Here is a 24,031-nt window from a genome sequence, read left to right as displayed (position 1 = left end):
AAATATGTGTATCATATTGTTAAATTATTAGATATATGTGAATATCAACTAATTATACCTTCTGTTTGTTCTTGCAAATATTGTTGTTTCCTGCGGCGACGTCGATAACGACAGTATAACATGAGACCAATAACTAGCACCATATACGCTGCGGCTGCGCTAAGAGTGATTGTTACTGTCTTAGTCATCATCGAACCGTCATCGCTAGCCTCCAAATCCATATCAGCTTTATAATTATCTCCAGCTTAAATCATAAGTATTCTATCGTTATAAAATAGCTTCCAATTAATTTGAAATTATATCAGTGATATTTTGCAAGTTGAAATTATAATAAGGTATTCTATATATATATATATATATATATATATATATATATATATATATATAGAGAGAGAGAGAGAGAGAGAGAGAGAGAGAGAGAGAGAGAGAGAGAGCATGAACGGAAATATACCTTTCACATTTAATTGAACCTCGTCCCGTTTCAGCCCACCACTATTACCGGCGGTACATCCGTACTTTCCTTCGTCGCTAAGATATACCTCTTTAATGTATAAAGTTCCATTACTTAATACTTCGAAACGAGAACTATCTAAATTATTCATACGAGCATCCCTGTCCCACTGAATGGTCGGTTTGGGATCACCCTCGGCGGCACAATGTATCATCACTGGATATCCCTCGATCGCCTCGGTTGGATTTTGCGGTTGTATCGTAAACTTCGGCGCGACTATGGAAGACAATTTCGACAATATTAATTTATCGTTCGCTCCATATCTGCAGTATAAGCACTTTACTACTTACTAACTACATCGATGGTAATCGTGTGATTGATGGACCCCTGAGTGTTGCTTGCGATGCAAGTGTATCGACCCTTGTCCTCCATCAGAACGCCGTTGAAGTGCAGAGTGCCATTGATATCTAGCACGTGTTTGGGGAATTCCTCGTCCCCGCCCTCATTGACCCACTTCACCGTAGGATTCGTGGCACCCTGGGCCTTGCACGATACTTTCGCCGTAGAACCGAACTCTAGGCGTTTATTGACAGGCTGGGGCGAGAACTTGAGTGTCTCCTCGATCGTGAGAACAGCCGGATCCGAAAACAGGGACGGAAATCCCGAGGTAAATATCTGACACATATAACGTCCCTCATCGGATAAATCAACACTCTTGAAGTGTAAGGTAACATTGCCATGATTATCGGTTACGCGGTATCTCGTCGGCCCGCCCGATTCCCTAAGCTGCGTGCCGTCTTTCATCCAGTGCACTTGCGTTACGGGCGGTTCCATGCCTAAATAAGAACAGGTTAATGTTACGGAATCACCTTCCATCACGTTGAGCGACTCTGGAGAGCTTATGATACTCGGCGGAGCTAAAAATTAAAGAAAATAAATAAGTATAAGTACGTAATCCTTTTGAATCATTATGATAAGAATTTTAATTAATTTAATTAATTGTATTTTAAAAGATGTATTATTGTATTTAATTATGAATTTTGTTTATTTGTTCATAGAATCGTATAAACTTACTGGATATCACTATTTGGACGGATATATCTGTTTCGCCGGCAAGATTTTCGGCCACACAAGTATAATTGCCATCGTCCTTGCCCATTTCTGCCTGTGCGATGATGAGTGTGTTATCCTGTACGCGTACGGAGCCGGTGTCACTTATTATATGTCCCGTAGGATCTCTCCAATAAACTTTAGGCGGCGGAACTCCTAACGGTTCCAGACAACTTATCTGGAATTCTTGATCCTCGCCAACAATCGCTAACTGAGTTGGACGTTTCGGTTCGAACGCGGCCATTGAAAAGTTTAGTAAATCTAAAAATTTTATTTGTGTGTCTGGAAACTCTGCTTATATATTTTTAAAAATACAAGAAGCACATTGTATTGTCAAGTATAAATAATAATTCTTTTGTTCTACTACTGTAATTTGCCATTTGAGAAACACTCGTATTATATTCGATTTAAAAAACATGACGCGAGTTCGATTAATACTATAAAATTTAAGACTATCTATATATATATATATATATATATATATATATATATATATATATATATTAAATATTTAATATTTTATCGAGCGTTTTCTGAATACGACTTACAATTAGAAAGTTTTCGATACGTACAGGCAATTTGTAATTCGACAGTGTAACTGATTGAAGTCTCGTCTCTTATTCCGTGACAGGAGTAAAATCCCTGGTCCCTTTGATCGGCGGCGTGAATCATGAGAGTGCCGTTCTCAAGAATCGTTCGCTCCTCGTCGGATTCCAGCGGACCGATTCCCTTGAAGTACCACTGTACCTCGTCGGCGTCCTCGAAGAGGCAGTGTAGCACGGCCGGCTCGCCGCGCTTAGCAATCAGATTTCTCGGAACAACTTTGATCGTCGCAGTTTCATTTCCGGAAACAATTAACGGGTAACTCTCGGTCACCGGCGAGGATCCTGCGTCGTTCTTGGCCAGGCAAGTGTACATACCGCTGTCCTTGGCGACCGCTCTATGTATGTGTAGCTTCTTCTTCTTGATCTCGATATGGTCGCTTCGTTCCACGCTCACCGTATTCCTGTGAAACGAATAAACGATTCTCTTCTGTGATTATCTCTGCGAGATATGCAAATTACGTCACTAAAGTACTTTGAATCACAATTCGCAATTACATCGCTAACATTTCTATATTCTTGTAAAGTACAATAATTCATTTGATTTTCTCATTGCGTGACTTAGTTGTATTCAATTCAAAACTTTATAAGGCATGCACATTTTAATACTATTTTAGTCTTTAAAAAAATTCCTAAGAAAAGTCAGCATGAATGACATACGATGACTATTCCCCTCCACTTTACCCACTACCTTCAAATTGAAAAGACAAAGCGATAGACATGTACGTGTAATTCGAAAATATTGACTCAAAATCACGGAGTTCTTTATTTTTAACATGATGCACCCGACGTCATTAAACACCGAAGGCAGGAGATTCTCGACAGCACACGAAGGAGTCGCTCCATAATTCATCGGTCCGGTTCCGTAAACGCGTCGAGTGTCAGCTAGAAACTTGGTTCTCGCCTTTCCCGGTGGCTTTTCTAACATTATTGCCCTTCTCCTCCCCGTGTTCATTATCGCACGAGACGCGTGGGTGGGGTAAATAGACAAAGTTAGAGACAAAGCGCAACCAACTTGAACCACTCGTATTTCATGTCGCCGGAGCCGTCGACGTGACATCGAAGCTCGATCTCGCTGCCCTCCCGGATGGCGGACGGCAACTTTGGTTGCTGCAGCTGCACGCTCGCTTCGCTGACCCCTGAAACAGAAATCGATAATGCCTTGATAACGCGATAATTATCAATTAATCAAGCAAACATTTATGGTGTATTGTGTATGCTTATTATATTGTTACACAACAAGGGTAGATGGCTAAATGAAATGAATTTTTAATCGAATATTCTCTTAAATCAAAATTTTGCTGTTATTTTCAATTTTCTCATTTGTTTATGGATTTCAGAGGATTTCGCTAAATTTAACTTATATAAAAATTGACCTTTTAATTTATAGACAGTAAACAGGTTCCTACTATTTGTTAGAAATTTAATAGAGATATTTTTGGTAAAACTATAAATTAGATAATTTTAAAAAATTGTGACCTTTTGATCTCTGATTTAAAGGTATTAAAATATGCAAATGTTAGATTAAAAATTGAGATTAAAATTAAGAAAAAAATTTCGACCCGAGTTAGCAGCATGCACTACATGTTTCGATGTATAGTTTATGGGATAAAAAAAATTAATATTAAAGACCCCGTAAAAATGAATATCATATACAGGATAATATTTTCATTTCTGTCTAATTGCGAATTATTATTCATGACTAATATAACTTGCTTCACATAATATGATGTAAAAGTACGTGTTTCATATAAATTCTACGTTACCATATAAGTATACATAATATACGACATTCACGTGTGTGCGATGATATAAAAGAAAGATTGTAATAAATATATATATGCTATTAATAACGCGGATATTAGATGCGGCGAATCTATAAAATTAATAACTTGGAGATTATACGCGATATATAGTGAGCCTCTATATATAAGCGAAGCCTCTTACTAATTACGCGTAATTACGCGCTGTGCGTACCAAACAATTTTTTTTCGCTAGCATTCCTCTTTGTAGGCACTATACAGAGATCAGAAAAAAAAAAAAAAAAAAAAAAAAATTAGAATAGAACGGCAGTTATAGAAGAAAAGAGACGAAATACGAAATAAACAAGCTCCAATTTCTTTACGATGTTCGATGCCATCGTTGAGACCACCCCGAGAAACGCTTCGACGAATAACTCGCGCGAATATCGTCAGAGACCGACTGGAATTCTAGAATGGAAAAGAAGTGCAGGACAATAGGAAGGAAAAGCAATTCCCGTAAAGATAGAGGTTGGGAGATACAGATAGAGAGAGAGAGAGAGAGAAAGAGAGAGAGAGAGAGAGGAGAGGAAAGGTAAAGGAGCCGGGAGAGAGGACGATTCCTGAGAATGTCAGGTTGATTCCTCCTGTCGTCGCTCTCTCCGTTTTTCTACCGGGATCAAACCCGCCGTTGGTCTGAAAATGCGCACGGCTTCGTTTCTCTCGACGAATTTAATCGAGTCAAATAAAACACCGACTAAAAGAGAAAAAGAGAGAATGAGTTCCCACTCTCCACTTGTCCTTCCGTGGCTGTTTGTCACGACGAACATGTCGCGAGCGAGCTCGTCAAAGCCGCCTGCGTCTCTATATATTATTTGTGAAGGACAGAAAGAACCCTCGAAGGAACAACCGAAAGTTTTGGCCGGCTGCCCTTCGCGTTGGGTGTCTGTTGGTTTTTTCCTTAGCTAGACTTTGCGGCAAGAGTTGTCTGCGGTTTCAATGTTCCAAGGTGTGGCGAATCCGTATCGATTCGGGAAGAATATTTAATCACGCTAGCTGTATATGCTCTATTTACTAAAAAATTAAAGTTCTTAATTTTTTATTTATCTCGTAATATAAAAATAATCGTAATAATTAATCCTTGCTCCGTATTGTTGTTTTTGACATCTTTTAACTGTACAGGTGGATCAGCGTATTTTCAATAAGTTTATCAATATGTAAAAATGTTTTTAAAAATCTGAAAAAAAAAAAAATATATATATATATATATATATATATATATATATATACCTTCTTTGATCCTTTTAAATAAAGACTAGAATAATAAGTCTAAAAAATAATTTGCTTAAATATATTGTTTTATTCCCTGAATATTCGTTTTCGAGAAATTGAAAAATCATGGACAAACTAACCAGTACGGAATAAGAGTTAAAAACTACAGAAATTAATAAAGAGAAAAATGATATTAGCCAGTGAATCACGGTAACTTATTTCGATTATAGGTAGAATAGTTGCTAAATCTATATTCGAGAATGAAGGAGAAACCAGAGTCAAACCATTCTCGATCCGTCTAACCTTGTGGCAGGGAAGTAATGTCAGTTAGGGGCGAGGGGCACCTCGTAATTCACAGGGCAACAGTTGCCGAAGACCGTGTGGACGATAAGGCTTCGTTCATTAATTTGATTCATTAGTCGACGGCGTGAAATTGATCGGTCGTGCCGGCACCCTCGACGGATAAAATGAAACGTAATTACGCGCGTCTGAGGCCTCGTTAAAAAATATGCCAATAGTTGAAAGAAAAACGCACATCATTAGCGGGAAGGAGGGATCGCATTCGAACGAGCATTGCGTCGCAAATTGTGCACGGTTCGCACACAACCGGCTCGACTCTGAAACTTGTAAGCGCGCGATAATTTACTCGGATAGACTCGTTACCGCGAACGTAACGATTCGCGCTTTTATAAAGCGTTGCGAGTAATTTATTACAGCCCGACGGTCGGATCGAGTTATAACGGCAGCTTTTGATTTAAGTCTCAATTAACTTCGTTTTATAAAATCTTAATTACAACATCAGGTCGTCCTTGATCTTTTGCATTTATCTAAAAATGCAAAATATATCAATTTCCTTAGAAAATATTTTATTGTATAATAAATAAGTGTACTCGATTATATCTCTCCATCTTTTATATCTAATCTTCTTCTATACCTTATGATTTTTAAGCTTAAGAAATAGAAAAAGAAAGTTAAATAATTTAAAAAATTAAATATTTTTAATATAAAAAAAAAAAAAAAAAAAAAAAACAGATTTACAGCCTACATCTCTTATCATTTTGCAGTAAGCACGGATATGTCCTGTCATTCATAAGATGGAAATGACTCTGCAGTTTTTCAAGATGACGTTATTAACACTTTGGCGCTCTCAGCCTGATTCGATCTTTCAATCTTCATCTATGCGGCGAGCTCCTGTCGTCGGCACTTTTTTTCTCTCGTGCCCTGTCCCTTTCACTCCCGATAGCCGCCGATGCAAAGTACTGCAAACTGCAGACTCGGCAAAGCATCGAGACGCTTTAACAACGAACCCGAGCACGAATTGAAATGAGTTTCTCGAGGATCGCATAATAACTTACACCACGTTAATATGCTGTGTCAATAAATTGCATGTGTTGTAAAACAATTATTTTGCCATTTACAGGCAATATATGCTCTCTTTTATAGACTCGTAAATTTAACGTGCAAGACGCGTTAATGTCCTATGTAAATTGATTGAACTGTCAAATGTAAATGTTAACGGAAAGCTCATTTAAAGCGCGGACCACCGGAATCAATTCAATTCGTCGCTGCACGTTTCACGATGTGACCAACGAATGTCACTCCCACGAGATGCGTTTTCAATGTCGCCGGTTCATGGGAATGAACTTTGAAGTTGTCACGTGTCCACGTGACAGACCCCTCCCCAGCTCCCGTAGTCTGATCATTGATCGTGGACCGTCTGGCTCGAATCGGTGGCGCGAAATTAGTGTGATAAAAATTTCTACGAGTGATTCGCAGTCGAAACAGGCAACACATGAATCTGAAAGGAGAACCGTTTGATTGTTATTTCCTCTTTCTTCTCTTTCTTTTACATCCTATTCTTGACGACGCGTGCTTGTTGACAAATGTGCGAGCAATTTAAAGAGGACTCACGCTCGAAAACGCGCTCTTCCAGCATCGAGTCCATTATTAAAGAACATTAATCTCAAGGAGTTATTATCGAGGAAGCGGATTTGAGAGTGCCGAGAGTCGTCGATACAAAATTATGATAAAGGGTCGCGGGAGGAGACGGCCAGACCAGTCGCAAAACGAGAGAGAAGGAAAGAAAGATACAGAGGAAAGATGGAAAGTCAAAGTCACGAGGAGAAGGGCTCGTTTGCAATGACAAAAGTCTCACTTTACTTCTCGAAGATCCAAACGAGATTTCGTCGGTTCACTCGAGCCATTTCTCTTACAATGTGGATCCATCCCTTCCCCTCTATTCCTCCATACGCTATCCTTTCTCCCTCTCAGTCAGTCTCTTTCCTGGCTCCGTTTTCCCCCTGCCAGCATTCGATTTTCGTTCTGTCTTTTTCCGTTCGCCTCTCGTTGCTCCACCGCTCCGCATCTCAGCGAGTCGTGTTTAAATGCACAAACGAAGCGACAGATCAAAGGAACCGCCGGCAGTGCGTGCACAGCCGCGAAAGCAAAGGGCGAGAAAGAGAGGGACGAGGCAAAGCGGGATAGGCAACGTTTATTATTATCATTGTGACCCCTTCCTCCCTCATCGTCCTCGCCCGCCGCTCTTCCTCTTCAGCATCCAGTATAACCTCGCGTAGTCGAGATTAACTTTCGTGTAAACAGGCCGTCGTCACCACCGGGTGCACGCACACGCGTGCTGCGACGCGTGCACGCAAGCGCCGCGCACGCCCGCATGTGCTCGACCCGTGTGTCTCCGATGGCAACCTTGGGTCGAAGGTCGGCGGCCGTGATATCTTTGCCGATACAATACTTCCCAAGCACCTGCGCGTGACATATGTACGTACGGTGTTTTTTTTTTTTTTTTTATGGATTTCATCGAAATGCCAGCCTATTTATGTAACCCGCATGATTCATGTTAATCTCAAAAATCTAAATGATCGTTTAGCATATGTGAATGGATTCGTGTCGCCTCGAAAAATATTAAATAAAATCAAGAAATAATATATGAGAAAAAAATAGTATAAAATAATATTTATTATTAATATATATATTTTCGATGGTAAAAAATTGTATGGTTTTTAAAAATTGTTTTTTTTTTTTTTTTTTTTAGAACGCTTGCTATGTGAAAGAAGTAATTTTATTTTGTGCTTTTCGTGCGAATAAAGATCCTTCATCTTTATCGCTATTGGTAACTTTGGATCGAAGAGACCGTCCCTTCTATCTATATCTTCGATAACAACCTTCCTACTCGTCTTCGCTACGTAAATTGGGATTTTAATTGCCTCCTTTACTGACAAGAATTTTGAAGTAGCACTCGAGCATCGCGATTACACTCGCGAAATACATACACTGTAATACAAATTCAGACGAATACTCAAAAGAACAAGTATTATTGTAATTGGTGCACCAGATCAAGATCATGTTTCGGCCTTCTTGAAGATAGAGTGTAGCATAGTGAGCACTGTTTAAACAGAAACGATCGTTAAAACTACGTATTATGGGCATGTAGACGTCTACTAACTCACGACGCGCCAAGGGATGTAACTCTTCTTCCAAAATATGATCATCGACGAAACGAGAACGCGCCGACAGATGTGTGTCATCTGCGGAAAAGTCGCTTGCGCGGACCACCCAGATGTTAGTGGTTCGAGTCGGTCTATCGTCAGACATAACAATGTGACGTGAGTAAAATGCGTTCGCAACCTTCTATGATTCGCTAACTCATATACAGATGCAGATAATTAATTATATCACATGTAATATTAAATAAATTTGAATTCTTGATCGTTATTCTCGTGGATAACACGAGTCTGAATATGATATTCTCATTTGATTTCAAGAAAGGTGACAAATTGTGCGGTCATGCACTTATTCTTTGGTGAGTTGGCATCGAATTGGAGTTTATCACTTAATGAGTTAATGAAGTGCTAAGTTGTTCGGAACTAGTCGGGCGAGAAAATATCATTCAGAAGTTCGAAAGTATCGAGAATATCGATTTCTGCGCAAGCGGTACGAAAAGGAAGGATAATGGACACGAAATCGTACTCCACGCCTTCGAAAGAACTTGTTGATGCGATTCACAAAATCGATACGACTTAAACGCAAGTCCTCCAGTACCATTGAAATAGTCTAGCTCCTTTCGCGAAAGTATTCTAGAGAGCGAAGACTGAGCGAGTAAGAGGCACGTCTCGTTATTAAAGTTTTAATATTGGTGTAAAAGCGACGTCTTCGATGTAAGAACTTCGTCCAGATAACCGGCAAGAACGGATAGAAGCCGCCTGTCTTCTCGATATTATCGATAAACATTAAAAGGGCAGTTCCAAGGAACTTTTTATTTGGGATGGAATTGAAATGATTGGAATGATATTGAAGTGCTCATCTCGCCGCAATGGAGATACGCGTTGAATTCATCGCGCCTTTTTCCCTTACAAATTTTTCTCAAGAAAAAGAAGAGTAGAAACTGTTAAACAAATTTGCGGATAGAAGGACTAACAGACATTGCATTCAATTATTATAAATTAAAGTAAATTTTTTTGTAAATAATTGATTTCTAACAATGTTTAAATATTTTCGGCAATTTAATTTTCTGTTTTCACAAATTTGAAAATTAAAAATATTATACAAAAACTGAAACAGTAAGTAAAGGGATAACGTCATACTATGCATACTATGTAATACTCGATTATTGGAAAATATTTAATTTATAAAATATTAGAATTAATTTATATTGATAGTCCATGAATTGAATTCCAATATTTTATATGTAACAAATTTATTATGTTTTTATTTTATAATATTTTTAAAACAAAATTTTCTGTATATTTTATTATTTTTTATTATTTTTAATTTATGTATATTCGTTACCGATATTTCAAAATTGATATATTATTACGAGTCTCGAGTGGTCGTGCCATTGTTTGATGACATTGGTATATCCCTTTTATCTCGACGTTTATGGTTAATTTAACTAATATTACGAGTTCCATAGATGCTTAACGTCTTCGTTTCAACGAGGAAGGTTGAAACAAAAGACGGATCCTCGAGGATGTCGAGATAGTAGCCCAATGAAAGATGTATTCAAAGCGATTTATACCTCAGTCTGTTTTCCTCATTCTGTCATTTCTCTCTCAAAGGCGTTTACCTTGTAAACGCAACGCCCGGGAGAAACGGGTCTTCTAAACAGAACGGGACTTGAAAGAAGACCGTCCGAAAGAACGGGACGCAACAGGAAAAACGATAAGCTGCTTTCATTCTTTTCTCGACGAGTTTCCTGAAACTTAGCAGTAACCCATATCAGTTTCATATAACATCATATATCTATGACCGACTAGCCATTTTTCAAAATAATTGTAAGCTGCAGACACTAAATGAAACTCCAAGTTCGTGAACATGAAGAAAAATAAGAAGTAATTCTTGTCTTTCATATTTTGATATATATCTTATAAAAATCATTTATAAAGATATTCTATATTTTATATTAATTGTAAGATATAGCGAGACATCTATCATACTTTTATCATTAAAGTATATCATCAATCAATAGATTACGAACTTTCCTGTCAAAAATTTGTATTCTTAAATGTTTGAAACAAGAATGACGGGAAGAATCAATTTTTAACACTTCGTGTTTTATTAATAGATTTAAGATTTTAAAAGTTACTGATTCCATAAATTACTGTTTCTTGTATGCGCAAGCAGTGTTTTTCTGATAGTTATAAGATATAGATTAATTGTAAGATATATTGAGTGACACAAAAAAAAAAAAAAAAAAAAAGATATAAAAAATGATGAATAAATAGCGATCTTTTTGTCTGTATTGAAGATGTTGTAACTTCTTTGTGGATGATAGTTTCTTAAACGAGCAAACGTCTCTCTTAATGATCTAGCATGCCGAGAAAGGAAATAGCTTCCTACAACTGTTCACATCAGTTTTCCAGATCGTAAACATGTCGCTTGTTAAAGACGAATTTTTCAACCCTTTTTAAATAATAGCTACAGAAAATCTTCGTGAATGAAAACCAGGAGATAGATGATAGACACAAGACATGGACAGGTCAAGCTCACGCTGTTCGAGTATTTCAAGAAAATACTTCTTTCAAGAAACATTAAGTTTTTTTTTAATTTTTCAAGTCTAAAATTGAATGAACCATTGAACCCAACATACTAAATCTTTCAATGTTCTCTTCATTTATCATGCCGTTAATTCTTCAAAACTCCGAAATATAATGCAGACTCAAAATAACTATTAATTATATAATTGTAAGAGATGTTAACGTAAATAATTCTGAAAGTATAATACTTATGTATTTGTTTCCTCGCATAAATTTCAAGATATTTTCTAATTTAAAATTAATCTTTCTTTTAAAAGAAAATTTACTCGGTCAACTCTCCATACATATGTATGCGTGCATGTATGTATGCACTTCCGGAAAGATTATATTATTCGAGTATTATTTTACTCGTACAATCGTAAATATATGCGTTCTGTGCAGAAAGGCGGATTTAATTTTGCATCTTCAGCGTACATTTAATTACCAAACAAATCGCTCTTTAATTACAAACATCGGCATTCGCTGCTCGAAAGTATCAAAGCATGATGTTCCCCTATCAAAGGTACGAGACACGCGTGTTGCTCGCACTTCTGAGTGCGCTATCGTAATACTAATGTTTTCCCTCCATCCTCTCTCCCATCTTCATCTGAAGCCCCGGCGACTTCAAAAAACTGCGGAAGGGGAATGTGAAGTTAGCACCCCAATTTTCAAATTCAAATTTGAAACCGTTAATCGACGGAATTCTTTTTATTTTTTATAAAGAATTCTTAAACTCTTTAAGAAGAAGCTAGAACTCTAATCAAAACTATAAAAATTGCATTTCGGGGTGGTAACTTCACACACCCCTGCGGAAGCCCGACGATCGTTTTTCCCTTTCATATGTGTCGTAAACTAGTCAATTACATTGTAAACAGAATTCCTTGCGGAGCCTTTTCGAAATTAAACAGAGCGTTGACGCTTAATACTAGCCATTTTTAAAATCATAAAGCCTAAATTGAATGATGACATTTCCAATTAATGGTTTTATTTAAAAGATTTATCTATTTATCAATACTTATCAATATTTATCAATTAATATTTTTATTTAAAAGATCTATCATTTCTTAATTCAGATCTATAATTTCTTGCTGTCATGTTTATATATCCTACATTTAGCGTGAAACACTTTTAGCCATCAGATTTTCAAAGATTGAATGTACATATACAGGGTGTCCAGTAAAGATTGAATCAACATTCGTGAGTAGGTAGAACGCATTAAAGTGAACAGAAAAGTTCTTTATCATTTTACAATTTGCGTAACAATTATTATTGAGAAATTAATTTAAAAATATCGACCAATTCGAGCCAATATATTGGTGCTCTGCAAGAAAAGACAGTCCACTGTTACACGGTTACAATACGTGCAACTAGCAACAGCGTGACAGCTGACTGGCTTTTCTCGCCACGTGCTAATACTCACACGAATTGGTCGATATTTTTAAATTAATTTCTCAATAATTATTGCGAAAATCGCAAAATGATAAATGACTTTTCTGTTCAGTTTAATGCGCTCTAGCTGCTCACGAGCGTTGATTCAATCTTTACCGGATACCCTATATACAAGATGAATAAGTCAAATTTAGAATTAAATGTTGTATAAACAAAGCAAGTATCGTATCGTATCAACAAATACCGCGAAGCAATCTATTTCTCTTTTTAGAAAGAGAACCATCCTCTTTCCTTGATAGTACGATCAAGTGTGATTTATTTGAATCGCTACACTAATCCTTGTTAGGAAACACAAGTTAGAAATATTCTTGCGTGTGATTTAAGCTTTAGCTCCTTCGTAGTAAGAGCGAGGAGAGACGCGCGCGCGTTTCCACGAGCGGGCTATTTATTCTGGACGAACAAACAAACCGCGGTTTTCTCTCGACAGTTTCTCATCGAAGGAGACGAAAAGCAACGAGAGGAACGCGCGAGCACGCCTGAGGCTCGTCTAGCCTCGTTGAATTATTAGTGGATTATGTCGTGTCGAGAATGCCTCTTTGTTCCTTTTCTTTCTCAAACGGCAGAGACGTTAACCTCGCTCCGCTAGCGGCGAAAAGAAGGATCCATGAACGAAAAGGGGAGAGAAAGGAGAGAGAGAATGAAGTCAAGGCGGGAAAAGGGAGTGAAAAGCGTGACAAGCTAATTCCTTGCTGAGAAACACGGTCGCTTTTCTCGTCGACAGACGGCGAACGTAACTTGATACGGCGGGTAAGATAAGTGGGATATTATGAAGCAACACGAAAATGCGAGAATGCTGGAATATATAAAAAGGTTCAGCTATTATTGCTCCCGAGAGAGAGCTAATATGGCTGATCGCGTAGGATTCATTTCTAAAAATTGCGCTCTGCAAAAATTCATGTACGCGACGCAGACTAGGAATGTGCGAGCAAGGAGATAAGGAGGGAATTCCTGCGATAGACAGAGAATATTTGTGCGTTGGATGTTGCGGTAGTGAAAGACAGAAGCTTCGTCGAAGCGAGAGGAAGATGAGGAAATCTACGCATTGAAGAGAGAGGGAGAGAAGGAGAAGGAAAGATAGGGTGTGTACGTATATATGTGGCAGAAGGAGACGCGACCAGAGGGTGAGAGAACGAGAGGGATGCAGCTCCGTTCGGGGGTCGGTCGTTGCCATGGGAATAGGCGGCGAGGGGTACGGTGGGAAAGGGTCGGTCGATGCAAACGCACCATAAAGTTTTATGGCTCTCCAGAACTGTACCTATCCGACGCGCGCCCTCGTCTGTCGGCTCTGTAGAGCCGACGACGGTTCTCTCCTCTCTCTCTCTCTCTCTATAGAGAACTACACAAGCATCCCCGATAATATTTTTTTCATTTGCTAAGAGGCAAGCGGACATCGAAATAGGTTTTCTAATCGTAATGTACGAAAATATCGATAATAGCAAAATTATAATTGATAACTAAACACAGACAATTATTGTGTGCCTTGGCGTGGAAAATTAATTGAATAGAATATTTTGAGAGAAATTTTTAATCGTATACAGAAACGAAAAAATGTTAATGAGTTTTCAATCATATTGCTGTTCGAAAATGATATCCTGTTCTTTATGTCTTGCATTAATATAATGTTGTATTATCACAAAAGAATCATCAAATGATTATTGCTAATGCTTCAGTGAATTGATATTAAAATGCAAATATTTATGCATTTCTCACTTTTTTTAAGGCATGGAAAAGATGTGGAATGATGTAGTAACTCGGATTGATCGTTTTTACTCGAAATTTGAAATTAATTAAAAAACAGCTAATTAAGAAATTCCGACACATGCCAAATCAGAAATAGTTAGAAGTTAATAAGATTCGTTTTTATTCGTTATTAAAAAGATATAATAATAATGAATAAATATCGAAGAGAATACAAGCGCACAGAATAGTTAAAAAAGATTTTTAATTCCATCTGCAATAAAAATATAGGAGAACCGAATAATAATTAAGGAAGATGTAATCACTGTTAGATAATCGTCTGCAATTACTCGCGCTAGATGATTTTCTCATGCGAAAAATACACGAAAGTCTGAATAATCTCGTTAACTTAAGAAATCCAGTTTTGCGCAAAGAAACGAAGTGCGGTATTAATCTCGCTAATGAAGAAAGAGATTACAGCAGCGCCATTTCTTACGAGTTCATTCTAGGAAGAGAATTTATTTATTTCTTCCTTCACTTCACGTATCATAATTACTACGTCTCGGATTTCAGAAGTAGATATATGTAGTGCAAGATACGGAAGAAAAGAGAGAAAGAGAGAGAGAGAGAGAGAGAGGAGAAAGGAGAGCATACGATCTAACGTATGCGCTATCAGCCTCGTATATCACGTTTCAACATGAAATCGTCCTCGCTACTAGGTTCTTTGCTCTTTTACAACCACCAGTAAGATTGCACGTGCAAATGCTTACAACGTTCTACGAAAATATCTATCCCTGACATCGCGCGTCGACTGAATAAATTGACCGAGAGAATGTTCGTACACACGGTTCGCGTAGCATTTCGGAAATCAGCGCGATAAAGTATCGCTCGTGCGATGGCAGTATAAAAGAGATTGCAAGAGAAATAACTACCGGCGACACGCGATACTCCTTTAGGAGAATCTAACTTCTGATTCGCGATACGCGAGGCATGAGGGAACCGCCTTTGAATTATCTAATTCATCCTTAGGTGGATGGAGAGACAACGTGACAACCGTCGGGGGGAGGGGGGAGAGGAGAAGGGGACTCGAGTGTATTGCGAACGTGTCTCGAGTGCCAATCCTTAAAACCACCCTGACACACCATCGCGCGGAATACAAAAACCAAGGCGGAAGCAAACTCGGTGCGAGCGGGAGAGCATGCTAATTATTTTCGAACCGTCAAATGTACCCCCTGTACAACATATGACATAGGGCGAATCGGATCGTATTCGCAAATCAAGGGTTACCTCTATGTGGATAATACTCGAACTTTATTACGCGCGTGCGAGACACATCCGGACACGTCGCGCAGGTTCCGAGTACCCTCGTTGCCCTTTTACTCTGTGTGCTTGAATACCAGCCCCAATAGCTATTTCTAATTAATTAGGATAAAGTACGGTAGACGAGGATAAAGCAAACAGCGAGACTGCAATAAAGTTTCGCCAAATGTATAATTTTATAGTGAGCGAATAAGAGGACAGAATAATAAAAGAGAACAAAGAAAATATTACCTGACAAGAACAAGAATTTCATTTCTGAATGTTTCCTCCCTAGTCTAATGGCATTAAAAACATTTCTAAGCAGATTATGCATTATTCCAGAAATTTATTTGCAATTTATTTTTACTAATTAAGTCACTTTAAGATTAACACACAGAATATTTTATAAATTCATAAATATAGGATCTTGTAAAATTTTTTATTGTCCGAAACAGGATCTTATAAACGCAAAAAAAAGATATATTTGCACAGACAGCCTTCAACGCTTTTAACGAGAAAGCAGATAAAAGCGAGCGCTTAACATCGTATCAAATCTGCAAAAAAGATTTAAAGCTTAGAGAAAGAACGAAAGAAAAAGAATAAATATACGGAAATAATTGTATCTCAGAAATTTACAAAACACTAAAGGCCGGATGAAACGATCGCAGGAGCGACCTATAAGATTGTCGTGAGAAAAAGGCGTGTGAAAGATAAGAGAATACAAACGCGCTATATAAAAATAGACAAAAAAATATGCATTTTTAATTATCTTTTTAGCAATTAATTAATTGCAAAGCAGCTCTAGTATTTCAACTTATTTGTGGATATTTTTTCATCCACCCGAGTAATTCTCGAGACCATCTGTACCTTTTCAATACGATCGTCTGACGCAGATCGACGAGAGTAGTTACTTGCAACCGTTAAACGAAATCCCAACACACAGAGCTGTATTGCAATTACGTAGAGGATCTCTCGTGGGATATTCGAGCGAAAAACGGAGAAAAACGGAACAAAAGAATAAAGCCGGAAAAGGCCCTGGTACTCTGCAACGTTCGTGCCGGGTATCGTCGCTTTCGCTCCCTCGCTCTCCGAAAGGCTGTCCAGGGAGCAGATAAAATTGCTGAAAATAGTGTCGCCTATCTGCGAACGCAGCAGATATACTCAGTCTGCACCCACGGATGTACAGAGACAGCGGGACTCGGAAGATAAATCATTGTTGCCTTTGACACGTCAACTTGCTGCGGCCTGTATAAGCGAGAGATAAAAGGCATGTAGGCTTCGCGTATAGAACAGTAGCTACAATCTCCATATAGAATATCTAAGCTATCTTTCGAAAGATAATTTATGTTGATGAACACGATATTTCTTGATGCGGTTATATTTTCTAAATCATTTTGCACGGATAAAAAATTATATAGAGTCCGAGAGTTTCGATATTCTAGTTGTTCCATTATTGTACGATTATTCGGAGATTTTTTTCTTTATCTCGCGTTAAGAAAATTCTATTTCCATTATAAACAAATATATTATTATTGCGGTTATAAAAAAATACCTCATTTTTTTTTAAATGAAAAAAATCCAACACGAATCCTCTTTTGAATTATACTATCGAATTATTTTACCCTTACATTATTTCATGAATCGTCCGAGCGTGTTGATTCATTCATACTCTCGCTTGGTCAAACCGCAATTTAGTTGTTTCCGAGGGCGTCTGCTATAAGCGCCGGAAAAAAAAGGCAAGAAAAATCCATCTGCATTTTTCGCGGTCTACCGCTGCGCTCCTTGCGCAATTTCAGAGATGAAAGATGATGGTTTGCCCTCCGTGTATCTTCTCTTGCTGCGAATGTGCCGGCTTACATTCGCCAGATGTGATGTGATGCGAGAAACAGAAGCAAGGATATAGGTACCAAGATATAGCAAGGAAAGAAGAGAGAACAGAGACCTTGCGGACTCGATAATATCGGTGACTTCGCGTCAATCAGTTACGCATCGCCGACTCAGATTTTATCGAGCCGAGTGTTCTCTTCGTGCACGGAATGAATCCAGGATACACGTTTGATCATCAAACGCGGATCGACGCCGATGCGACGAGTATTTCCAGTTCTTTTCTCAGTTGTTATCGTTACGCATTGTTGCTTATCCGCATATCTATATAGAACGAACAATTAAACAGATGTTCTTCAAAATTAGAAATTCTCTTTCTCTCTTTTTTTTCGTTTAGAAGAAAGAACAAGTGCACTAAAGAGCACGCCATGGAAAAACATCTTTATATGAAGAATAAAAAAATAATATGAGTGAGCAAATATATTAGATTTGGCGATAATATATATATGCTGTAAATTTTATATTGCAGTGAAGCGTTGTTATTTTATCTATAATCTATTTGTAAGTATAGGAGGGACGAGACGGACAAGTCGGTAGGCAAATGGACGACTTCTTCTTCGATAGTTATTTCTGCGCGATCGTTTTATTTCCTGTTAGCCGTCCGGTCAGCGCATTAAATGCTCTCGCATAGATGTCGATAAGAAATGTCTGCACCGCCAAACGACTCGTAAACGCGCCGTTCTCGTTCATAAGTCGACGATAGGTCCATTGATTAGGAATGAGTAAAGAAATAGGCAAAAATGTGTGCATATAGTATATAAAATGCCGGCTCGTGACAGGTCATCATGCATGTGCAATGGGATCCACGACCATCGCGATGAACATCCATTGATGTTCGACATCGTCAATCGGCGAAGAAACGTGCAGAAGAAATTAATGGATCTGCTAATCCTTTTTTCGTTTTTATTTCAAGGAATTCTTGTTATTCGATACATCGTTTAAGCATGTTGCATCGTAAATTGATGCGTTGAAAAGTTTACAATCTGGCAGACAACCGATTATATTAGAAATTGCAGTTATCATCTGTCTGTCTCTCTCTCTCTCTCTCTCTGATCCTGTATACGAACCTAATGTATTCATAACATAATCTAAGTCCTTATCTCGTAGTATTTATGTGTTGGCTTTTTAATGTAATTAAAATATTAAATCTGTAATAATTATTTTGTTATTCAATGTGTACGTATGTGTGAATAAAATATTATGATGGCGTATTATTAAGATTTCAAAAATGCTGCAGTAGAAATATAATAGATATAATTCGGAGCGCACACATTTTTCATACCGTCACAAATTCGTATTTTTCTTGCACCTGCAATTTCCCGTGAGAGGAAATTAAAATACCATCGCGACGACACGTGAATCCACCGAAGAGCAACTCGTTACATTCTCTGGCACAGCATGCCGTAATATAAAAAATACATTTCCGGACTTGCTGCGAAATAACCAATTCCGGCGTTGCCTCTCGTCGCATTTTTTATCACAGCTTTTTCAGTTTGCCAATGTGGAAAAAAAAAAGAAAAAGGAAAAGGGAGAGAGAAATTTTGCCCTGGTTTGGCCTGAAATCGCGCGTTTTCCATATCGTTTACATCGAAAACCGCCGCCGCAGGCGACAAAATAAATACGAGAAACTCGTCGACAATTTTAAAACGGCGTCCTTTTTTTTTATCCGAGAGCGCATCGCACAGCGCGATTCGCTCGCGTTGCATGCGATGCACGTCGGAACGTTCTCCGGTGAATCGCGAGAATTGTCGATGTTGTCCATGTTATTGCCGTCGTGTACACAGGAGATGATTATTTCCAACTCTCGACGTATGAACCAGAAAATTCTTGTTACTTGCATAATTTCGTGCGCTTTGTGGGTACAAATATGCTTTTCGCGCAACTAGCTAACTAATTAACAAAAGTGCGCAAGGATAATTAGTGGATGAAAAACATAATTAATGGTTAAGTTTTCCGCATTCAATACGGTCGTATCTTCACGACTGGAAGCTTTTTCTCTCGTGGCTCTCTTTCTCTCCTTCTTCCTGTTTCTTTTTTTCTCCTCCTTCCGCATACTTCCCCTTTAATCTTTTTTATTTTTTTTTATCGTTTTCATATGCAACGCACGCCCTTTTTGCCCTGTTATTAGTCGTGTTCATATGCCGCTTAATGGGCGCGTACTTGCAGCTGATTATTCGTCTCGATGATGATAATTTGCCGATTAAAAGAACATAACGGGTGACGAGAAAATGTTCACTTCAGTTACCGCTATTATGTATGCCGCTTATGCCCTTTATAATTTTATACAATTATAAGGAGATTTTATAAAAAGACTATCCTCTCAATTGATTGACAAATGAAGAATTATTTTTATAGAAAAGTTTTATGACGACGCGCGTTAAAACATACTTCGCATATTATACTATTTTTTAATAACAACATGATATTGGTATAATTCAATATATTATATCTTATAATATAAGATCAAGTAGTTCATCTCATGAATGTGATAAATGACATCATTTTCAACATAAATTCGTTGAGATTTTTCATTAGATACCCACAAAATAATTTTAGTCGAGTCATCTATTGTACGGATGAGAGTTTCTGTCTCAAAACTAAGGATTTTATAGCACAAGCTCTACATTTATCGAGGTGTAATCACAGAGTAATATTATACCACCAGTCGTATAACAATTATCGTTGGCGTGTTCAAGATTTCCTAGGAGAATCTCTCCGCAGCCAAGCCACGTTTAATGAAACAAACTGTGCATCTTCGTTTTGCAAAATATAATACTGACAGATTTCGTTCAACCCGCGGCAATGCATATGAAATACACAAGCATTAGAGAAGCGTAAGGAGCTTAAAAGCACTCTCGAGAATGCCTCGCAAACTCAATTTGCAATAATGAAGTGGAATCATATTTTTTTTATACGTGGACCGCAACTGAAGTTGTTAAGATGCTCAACTGCATCGCGTCGGCAATTCTCCTGATGGATTCATGCAACCTCATCGCTTTCTTGAGTGGAACTAATCCTCGGTGAGCAAAAACGCGCGGAGGAGAAGGCGCGGATCTCGTCGGATAATAGTGTAGCTCTCGTAGAGACGTAAGAAAAGTTTTGCAATTTTTCTCGCTCGATTTTTCTCACATCGCCGATCGCGGGCATTTCCGTCGCGCTCGTATTCTTCTCGTATCAAGAAATCGCAAAGTGAATCCAAGGGTGCAAAATGGAAATTATATAAAAAAACGTGATCACGCTTAAATAGCCGCGGCGAAAGCCGGCGAACCATTAACGACTTTGATTTATTTATCGCGCTACAATTTTCTCCTAGAGCCCCTCGTAACTTGTAAAGGAAAAGGAACATGAAATATACGTTGCGCCGCGGGTGGAGAACGGTGGTGCGTCATTTTGTCGGCGCAATTCCCGCGCTTCCATTTACGCTGCGACTAATCAGACCCGGCGCACCTGTTAGCGATTACGTTGCGCTGCGCCTTTCGTTGCCGTATGTCGGGGAGAGAGAAGGAAAGGAGAAAAAAAAATACACATCACGGAGGCACATGATTTACGGCGTTAACGCGTTTTCTAGTGCCTCTTTTTGAGGTCGCCACGGTGCAATGCGGTAGCCGCACCGTATACAGGCGTCAAGTGTTGCATACGCTGCGATTCAACGGCGAACGTACAATTCAGTCTGCACAATGCAACAGGAGAGACAGAGGAGAGAGAAAGAGCGAAAAAGATAGAAGGAACGAAAGAGAGAAGAAGGAGCAATGAAAATGGTTAGGAAGGCCGAACTGGCAATACACGGTATACATATGGTAGCATCTTTAAAGATGCAGACGCACATCCTTCCACGTAGGAACAACGATTAGTTTACCATTCTTCTCCTTCCTCACGTTATTTCTCCAGCCTGCACTAGCGAAAAGGATCAGGGGAGAGACAGAAGTAGTGAAAAGGAGAGAAGAAGAGAACCATAGTCGAACTCGCACGAACGTGCAGATTTCTTTATACTGCTCGTAACCGAGTAAACAGCTTCCTTTTTTTCTAAAACAGGTGCGAGATCAGAATCGAGAAATTTTTACAAATAAAAGTAACGTAGGAATATTCAAGGAGAAAATTGCAATAGTAATATCCTAACACAAGATCTCCTCTTTTCCATTTTGTTCTCTATGTACATCCGGATGTCAATGGCAACAATGGCGACGATGATGACGATGAGCAACTCACACATAGAGAGGAAACAATGAATATGCAAGCAAACTCTGTCTGAATGGACTTCTCCGGCCGTACAAGCGAAAAGGATCGGCAAAGGGATAGAGATAATGAAAAGGAGAGAAGAAGAAAACCATAATCGACAAATTGTTTTTCAGAGGATATTATAGTTGTAACCGTATGTAATATAATTGTTTACCTCTGCAGCAGAATACATCCCTGCATAAAATTATGTGGCAAACAGAAAAGATTGCATAAAAAAATTAATTGCAATACATGTTATTATTGAAGAATGATAACTGATAACATATTATTATCGTCCGATTTTAGAGTTAGACTAATTTATCTGTACACTATAAAAAAGATTAGGTAAAACTCGAATCGAGTTAAACGAATTTAATCTCAGAGTTGGATTTGGCCAACTAACTATCGTAATTATATTTCAGTAAAATTGTTGCGCCCTTTTAACATCTTGTTTAAAGTTAAAAACAAATTAAAAATTTAGTTTAATAAGATAAAGTCAACACATTATTGATCGTAAATACACACAAATTACTTACTTTTATTACGCAGTTAAATCAACCTTATGGAATGATTGATACAACTATGCTTTCGACATTTTTTTACTGTTAACTAAATTTTTTAATTCAAATTATTATCTTTCAGATTATTAATCTGACTCGATTGCAGTTGTTGTAACAAAATTTCTGCAACGGTGAGACTTATTGTTGGTCTTTGTTACCCGATTTTTTTTTCAGTGTAAATTATGAAGTTGCAGTATTTGCGCTATAAAAAGATAAACATAAAAAAGGCTTTTTTTAATCTTAATATTCCCCGCAGCAAGCTCGCGTGCTGCGAGAGATTTCCTGCACGACGATTTTCGAGCGACATACTCGCATATAGTATCGCCTTCCTGCGACGTAGTCGCGGGAAAAAAGGGTGCACGCACTCAACTCTCAACTAGGTACAAGCAATGAAAAATAACCATTGTTGTGAGGCACAATACGTGAGGCCTAATTGTCGTTTGGCCCTGCGCATTATGCGGGGAGACCGCGCGCGGTGCAATAATGCAGGTATCTTTCGACGCAGTCGTATACCTGCATGAAAAACGTTATACACGCGCGCATCCACAATCCACAAGCAGTATAAAATTTGTGTAATATCTACATATTACAATGTATAATAACCCTTGAAGAATCATTAAGTAGAAGAAATTCTCATTACTGAACAGTTAATGGTCGTTTACGTTAGGTTCGCAAAATATAAAATACGCAAGATATGAAAAAGAAGTGTAATTACAGCATAAAGAGCATATAAATATATAATTATATGATATGATAAAAAGATAAATATGCTCCATGAAAGTGCGCTCGTTATAAAATATACTTGGACAAAAAAGACCGCGAAAAATTGTGAATTTTCTGCGCTTGAGGATGGAAACAATCCTCGTGCGAATTTCTTGGATAAGAAAGTAGTTGTTATCAAGTTTGCGAAGCGGAACGACGGAGAACGGACGTCTTATCGACCGCGTAATCCGACAGGCCTAATCGTCGTGCATTAGAGCAAGAGATGGAAAACGAGCGGTGAAAATAGATATTTGGGTAGTTAGACCGCCGTCGCGTCGTTCTTGCAATCGTATTCCGGCACGCAATCGTTAATCACGAGCCTTTACCGCCTCTCGCATCAGAGGAAGACAAGATTTTTCTGCATGACTGCACGCACTTCGGATCTTATCGTCAGGTACGCAGGCACTTTGCGTTACGTTAATAGCCACGTAACGCGCTTCTTCAAGGGTTTTCTTCATCGTATACTACCGCAGGCCAATGGCGGCCAATTAGCTGCTCGCGGAATGATGGATGACCGAGCATTTTATCACTTTATGCACGGTACTGCGTTGTAACGAGACGACAAAGAGACATCTACATTAATATTACATCATTAATATTACGAGATATAAATTTCCTCTCGTAGAAAACAAATTACAATCACAATGTATTGCATGGGTGAAAGAAGTAATTAAATTGAATCAAGGTGTTGACAATTTCAAATCCCTGTAGTAACTACATGAAAAACTGTGAAATTTTATTTCTTACATGAATTGACTAATTTGTATGATTTGTAAAATTAAGTAACATAAAAAACGTCTTCTTTCTTAATGAATAAAAAAAACTATGAAGTAAAAAACTGTAGGTAATATCGTCGAAGGCAAATCTGCAGAGAGCTTTTGTTCGAAATATTTGTTCAATTACTGAAGTAGACCGTAAAATATTACAGTAACTTTGAACAGATGTTAATTATGAAATAGTTTGAAAGTATCGTCATAAAAAA

General features: G+C 38.1%; 1 protein-coding gene across 1 annotated transcript in view; it reads right to left on the bottom strand.

Annotated features, from left to right (window-relative positions):
- The window catches only part of LOC140667441 (tyrosine-protein kinase-like otk), a 44,942-nt gene that overhangs the window by 3,727 nt on the left and 17,184 nt on the right, over positions 1-24,031 (bottom strand). The window contains exons 3-8 of the mRNA XM_072895392.1: positions 3,179-3,302; positions 2,134-2,567; positions 1,526-1,822; positions 802-1,368; positions 452-727; positions 59-244 (exon numbers count right to left, since the gene is read on the bottom strand). Coding sequence (XP_072751493.1) covers positions 59-244; positions 452-727; positions 802-1,368; positions 1,526-1,822; positions 2,134-2,567; positions 3,179-3,302 — 1,884 coding nt within the window. The remainder of the gene's footprint in view (positions 1-58; positions 245-451; positions 728-801; positions 1,369-1,525; positions 1,823-2,133; positions 2,568-3,178; positions 3,303-24,031) is intronic.

Source organism: Anoplolepis gracilipes, chromosome 7 (assembly GCF_047496725.1).
Source record: "Anoplolepis gracilipes chromosome 7, ASM4749672v1, whole genome shotgun sequence".
Lineage (NCBI taxonomy): Eukaryota > Metazoa > Arthropoda > Insecta > Hymenoptera > Formicidae > Anoplolepis > Anoplolepis gracilipes.
This window is presented reverse-complemented; position numbering and strand designations above follow the sequence as displayed.